Below are 6,200 nucleotides of genomic sequence, written 5' to 3'. Positions count from 1 at the left end.
TCACTGCTATACCAAATTGTACAAAATACTTTATAGCATCTGATCATGCATTCACTTATCTATATGGGAGGAGAATAAGTTCAAAGGAAAATAAAAGATGGCATAGAAAGACAGAGTACTGTGGATAGATTATATACCATTAAACTTTCTGCCCATAAGGAAAAGAAAAAAAAAGAGAGAGAGAGAATCGAAGAAACAAAATGTTGAATCTTCAAAAAAAATCTAAATATGACTAAATGAACAAGAGGAAATTATTGCTTCTTTTTCTGTCCACTCTCCCATCCCTCGCTTCTTAATTTCTATTTTTTTGTAGGAGAAGGAGAAAGAAACTCCAGCAAAATCTTTTCTTTTTGTTTTAATCAATTAAATCATCATTTTTCTTCAAGAAACATTGATGATTTAACTGACAGTTTATTTTAAAAATAGATCAAGCCTTTGGTTGTCATGCAAGTACTGTATTTTATCCCTAATGGAAATAACTAAGCTTACTTAAATGTATGAAGAAGAAAAGAGAAAATAAAACAGCCATCCATCTTACTGGAAGGTCTACTCAATATCTTGACCAGAAAATATAAGATTTTACACAGCAGTGCTCTAGAAGCTGAAAAATGACTATTCCATTCACTATTATCCTTGATCATTACCAAAGGGACCAGCTTTAGGATTTATGATAGTAGCAAGTACTGCAGTGACAATCTGTATGGTTCTCTATCTTCACATTGTCCTTAAGGGTAATCTGAAAAAAAAAAAAAAAAGAAAAAAAGAAAACACACACATAACAAATAATTAGCTACACTGTTAAAACAGCATTCTCAAGCAAAAGATTTCTGAAGCCTTTTTCTTAACCCCAAGCAGCACATAAGCCCTTTGGATATGTGTACTAGAACAGCATCTCAATGCCATTCAGTGGAACTGCAACATCAGTAGCTTTCATAACCATACTTAGAAGGGTTTTAAAAGTGACCTGCAGTTTAGTATCCTTAATTTCCTAAAATGTCTAGTTTTTGGAAAGTGTCAAGTACCAAAGCTATGGAAAATTAGGAATTCTCTTTAGAATTTTTCATGTAAAAACTATGAAAGCAGACAACATTAAAAATATGAGTAATTTTTATTTTTAATCTCAACCAAATTCTAGTATTGTCTGGAGGAAAAAAAATGTTGGTGATATAAAAAAAGAGCTATCCACTACTGAGATGAAGATCCAGCATGTGTTAAGCTATACATTAAGATACCTAAACTGTAGGTGTCTACAGGTGAGTCAGACAAACTGTCTGTTCAGTTGCCAGCACAGAGATGTCAACTGACATTTGAGATGCCAAAGGCAATCCCACCTAGTCTCCAGCTGCCATGCCAAAAGGTCTTCCACAGGTCCTCTGTCTGCTAGCCGCAGGCAGATGCCTTGAATACGCTAGGGCAGCTCAAATGGCACCAAATCTCTATGAGTGGGTAACTGAACCAAACCTCTAGACAATACACTCAATGAGCCTGATTCAGATCACTGTAAGATAGACGCCTTAGCTTGAATCAACTAGCTCACCCTGGCCTACATCAAAGTTAAGGTTTCTTCATCTGTAGCTGAGTCACCCCTAAAACAATCAGCTTTAGCAGAATCTCTAGTAGAACCTTTCAGATGAGGCTGTTAAATGTTGTAAGTAGTTACGGATGTTTATAGCTCCTTCTATGGTTATACTGTTAAAAATAAACATAATCTTGCTTAATCTAAGGAGTACAGATGGGTTTGGTCCCTCTCTCTGATAATATTGACCAGTTGCCTTCCCACAGGACTCCTGCCTATGTAGGTAAGAAGGAAGGAAAATCATTGATTAAAAATCAAATGCACACTACATGACATTTAAGAAGAAGGTACGCATCCAGGAGAGTTAAAAACAAGGGAGAACATCTATTTAGCACAAGATCTTTGCGTGATGTGAATCAAAGTAGTTTCACTGAAGTCTAGGCTAATTTCCATACCCCAACTGAATTACAGACCTATACTGGTTGACACTTAGATTTCCTCTTTAGAAAAAGAAAACTCAAGTGCAAAGGACATAAATGCCAAGGGCATTTTCCTTAAACAGTTAGTTAATGTCCTCCGGCAAAACTATGTTGTTTTCCATTCGCTGATGTAGTTCAATATTGTATCCTACGACTAGCTTAAACTAGTTTCATTCACATCCTTACCTTGGTAAAAGCCTTTGCTACACAGCATGTTGCTTCTGACGTAATGTTCTTTGGAACCAGCATGGTTTTCTTTGACCGCATTGGAGTGGGATAGGCTCGTGAGAAACAACATCCAGTGCACTGGTAAACGGGTGCTCCTGGCTTTGAGAAGAATCTGTTCTCCCCTAGCTTGCACTCTGGGCAACCTGTCATAGGTATATAAGGAAGAGATTTTCATCTCATCTCTAGTTGTATTTTTATTTTCAAAAAGAAAGGGAGAGGGCAGATAGTAGGAGGAAATACCAGTCACATTCTGCTGTTTGACATTTTCAGAACAGAAAAGAACAGAAGCAAAAGCTCTCCTTCTTTTGAGTCCTTGAACTCTGCAACACACACCATTTGCAAAACTACTTGGAGTGTGGTCTTCCAGGTAAAGCACAGGCATTATTCTTTTTTTCTAACTTAACCTTGTTGATAGTTGTTTTTTTTTTTTTTGCTTTTTTTTTATTTTTTTTTTGCACATCTATTACACTAGCTCTCCCTAAACACTTGCTATTATCTTTAGATAGCTAAATAGAAACAACAGTATTTGTAGAGCTTCTTAGACATTGTTTATTTTCATGTAAGACTCTAACCAAGAATTTTAGAAATGACCAGTGATTCTGAGATTTTTGTAGCTCAGACTTTTCTACATTGTTTGAAATTTATTAAAGGAACCCAACTGGAAAAAGGTAAATGCTCAACACCATTGTAGGCCAAACCATTTTAAGTGTAAAAGTAGGGTTTTAATAGAAGTGTTTACATGTTAGGTTACATGAGTACAGGCTAATTCCAGTGAACTCAGAAACCTAGTGATGACAAGAGGAATGGTGAGAGGCAGAGGAACCCTTCTAACCTGATCAGTGAAAACAGACCACATGACTCCTAAGACCATCAAAGGAGAAGGTTTAGCATGTTGTCCCTAGTGGGAAGTCACCCAAACAAGTGTTCTCCCTGCTAAGCTTTGTGGACTGAAAGGGAGATTCCCTGAAGTGATGTGGGGCTTATTATGAGATGCACAGGAAAAAGAATTTGAGGATTGTGTAAATCTTGTTATGGGATGTTTTAAGGGGATTGATGGAAATTGCAAAAACTTCTTTTACAGAATTTTTAGGAGAAAGACTAAAGATGGGGAAAGAAAGGGATCAAGGAGGATAGGGGAGGGACAAGCACGAAAAACAGAAGGAAAGGGGGATAAAAGGGACAGTTGCATATAAACAGACTGCTGGTCAGTACACTTGTCTGAGCCCTGTGCTTTATCACCATAGTCTGTCCTATATCCTTATTAACTCCTATTTTTGACTATCTTTTTTTTGTGCTGCACTCCCTATTTTGAGCCTCTGTATGTGTGTGTACATGTGTGTGTGCATGCTAGCAAGCATCAAGCTGGACTACTTGGCAGGTATGAGGAGGGGTCTGAGTACCAGACACTGGTGTTAACAGGCCATGAACCCAAGCTCTGGTAAGTCCAGACGCAACTGCGATAGACCAGGGTCTTGGAGGCAGCTACTAGGTAGAGCTGACCTTAGACTGAGTGTCTAAGATCAGCTACTAGATAGATCAATACCGTGTCTGCATGTATGAAGACTAGCATGTAAGAACAGAGGGGAGAAATAGGATCAAGTCGTGTTGTTCATATTTCTGCGAATACTGATGTTTTCTGAGTGGGTGTTGATAAAGGCACTGTTTTCTCTCTGTGTTGATCTGTGTGGCAAGCCTTCTTAGTAAGGAGCACATGCATGTGTCCCTGTGGGAAATAAATACGTGCTCAGCCTTGCTACCGTCTGGATCTGGAACAAGGAACTGAAGCAGCCTCACATGTATTGGGCTGGGACAAAAGATATCTTGTCACGAAGTCTGGCTACCTCTAACATCAAGAATATGCTTAACCACTTCACTGACTAGGGATTAATTTAACCAGAGCTAAGCGGGTGTATAACTGCATCACTGAAATGTGGCCTCATTAACACAATCACCTTCTCATTCATAAGTAATGTGGTTACTTCAGAACAAAGTCAAGAAGAGAATGGGATAAGCTTAAAACTGATCTGAATCAGGCTACTAAGGAGTCAGTGAATCAATGTTCATAAAATATACATGAAATTGTACCAGCTTTTCTTTATGTGCAGATTTTATGGAAAAAAATATTTGAGAAAAATTGCAGACTTTTACAGCTTTCGTAGACAAGATCCAAGTGTAAAGATTTTCGTTGTATCTTTAAGAGCTGCAATATAGAAGTCACAGGGATGTTGTATCAAGGTGCAAGAGAGAAAGGAATGATCAGCCTGAATGATGAAAATCTCTCCAGTGCAAATATAGACTGACATACTGCCAGGAATCTCTACTGCCTACTGTTGCATATTATGACTTTACATGAGATCAGTTTCACAAAACTAAAAAACAAAAAAACCCACACTCAAAGTCCCTCTAAAATCTTTGTAATATGCTTCTTCTGCAGAATGTTACAATGCTAACATCCCATATCCTGGGGTCTACAGAGGAAATGTAATCTGCACATTATGAAGAGAAGCTTTGGTTCTGCCATTCTTGATGTTAAAAAGTTGCCATTTTGATCTCAGAAGTACAAAAAAAAAGAAATATTTGCATCTGAAAATATTTCAGAGATTAAGATTACCCACATAAACATGAGGGCACTGTCATCTGGGAAAGATTTCTAACCTGAGAAACCAAGTTTAGAGATGAAATGGGAAATATATTCATGGTAAAATTGTCTCGATTCACTACACCTTCATATCTCAATGCCAATAAATGTAACTGAATGTTAAGATTTATTGTGAAAGATTAATTAATGATCTTTACAAACAATTGTCATATTTCTGAATGTTGAAAGCAACTTACCCTGCATGAGGAACTCTCCATCTGGGAAAGAATGAAGAAGATGCAGAAATACAGACAAAATGGCCAAAGTGACAGCTGCATACTTCCCGTAGTAATCCATGATTCTTCTGGAAATACAAATAAACACATTTTTAAAAGACTGTTTTGCACTGGATACAGTACCAGTACCAAAGCTGCATATTGATGCAGTATTCCATGCAAGTAATGGAGACAATTTAGAACTAGGACCAGAAACCAAAAATGTAGTAAACTGATACATATTTTACAGCCTCAGAAAATTGTCTTTATCATCACCATAACAAAATGATGCTTTTCTGAATATTAATAAAAATTGTAGTACATAAACTTCAAATGCTGTAACTGCCTAATATTTATAGTAGATTGGATAAAGCCAGCAAATGCTTATAGAGAAGGCAAAACAATCTGTAGAATTTGAGCCATGAAAAGCCTAATTTCAGGGAAAAATATATCATTTTCAGGGAAAATAATTTCACATGAGACATAGCATCCTGAGCCAAGAGTCAGGTATTTGTCCATATACAGACCTCTTTAGCACCTCGGTCCCCATAAAGAGATTTTCACAGTCCTGTCCCAAGGTAGAAGAAAGCTCCTCTGATCTATGCAACTATAGAAAATCACCCCACAGGTTACCTTGATCCCACGCAGTGGAATACGTGCCTCCCAGCAAGGCAGCGAGCTCTGGGGCAAAGGGAGAGGCAGAGCGTGCTGTGCTGCGGAGCATCCAAGAAGCAGTGGTGCCGAGGGGTGGCCGAGAGGGCTTTGAACACCCCCAGGTCCCCAGCATTACGCCGAGACCTCGGCAGGGCAGCGCAGCAGTGAGAGGGTGTTCAGAGTCACTGCAACCTTCTGGGCTGAGGTTTCTTTTAGGTTTTGTTTTACTGACACAGTAAACTGGCTTTAGGGTTCCAAGTAACAGATCAAGAATACAAAAAGCTGGTCAGGTATAAACACAATCTGGTTGCCTCACGTTTTTAAAAATCTTTTCTACAGCTTAATTTTGGGCTAGAAAGCTATACGCTGCACTATATCACCTGTCCATCTGCAACCACTGTACAAGACGAAGCGGCCATAAATACCTTATCACATACTCCTGGTTAGTTTAACAAAAATGCTGTTGCACG

General features: G+C 38.3%; 1 protein-coding gene across 1 annotated transcript; it reads right to left on the bottom strand.

The window, feature by feature from the left end:
• Positions 1-442: 442 nt before the first annotated feature.
• Positions 443-5,158, bottom strand: CGA (glycoprotein hormones, alpha polypeptide). Its single transcript, XM_062571040.1, has 3 exons — positions 5,059-5,158; positions 2,182-2,366; positions 443-736 (listed from the first exon to the last, which is right to left on the bottom strand). The coding sequence occupies exons 1-3, from the start codon at positions 5,156-5,158 to the stop codon at positions 659-661; spliced, it is 363 nt and encodes a 120-aa protein (XP_062427024.1). The 3' UTR covers positions 443-658.
• Positions 5,159-6,200: the final 1,042 nt, after the last annotated feature.

The sequence above is a fragment of the Rhea pennata genome, chromosome 3, assembly GCF_028389875.1.
Source record: "Rhea pennata isolate bPtePen1 chromosome 3, bPtePen1.pri, whole genome shotgun sequence".
NCBI classification, from domain to species: domain Eukaryota; kingdom Metazoa; phylum Chordata; class Aves; order Rheiformes; family Rheidae; genus Rhea; species Rhea pennata.
This window is presented reverse-complemented; position numbering and strand designations above follow the sequence as displayed.

Coding starts and splice junctions, on each gene's coding strand:
- CGA (XM_062571040.1), bottom strand. CDS start 5,158: ATGGATTACTACGGGAAGTATGCAGCTGTCACTTTGGCCATTTTGTCT. Junction 2,367..5,058: donor TGGAGAGTTCCTCATGCAGG/GTAAGTTGCTTT, acceptor TACCTATGACAG/GTTGCCCAGAGTGCAAGCTA. Junction 737..2,181: donor TAGCAAAGGCTTTTACCAAG/GTAAGGATGTGA, acceptor TTTTTTTTTCAG/ATTACCCTTAAGGACAATGT.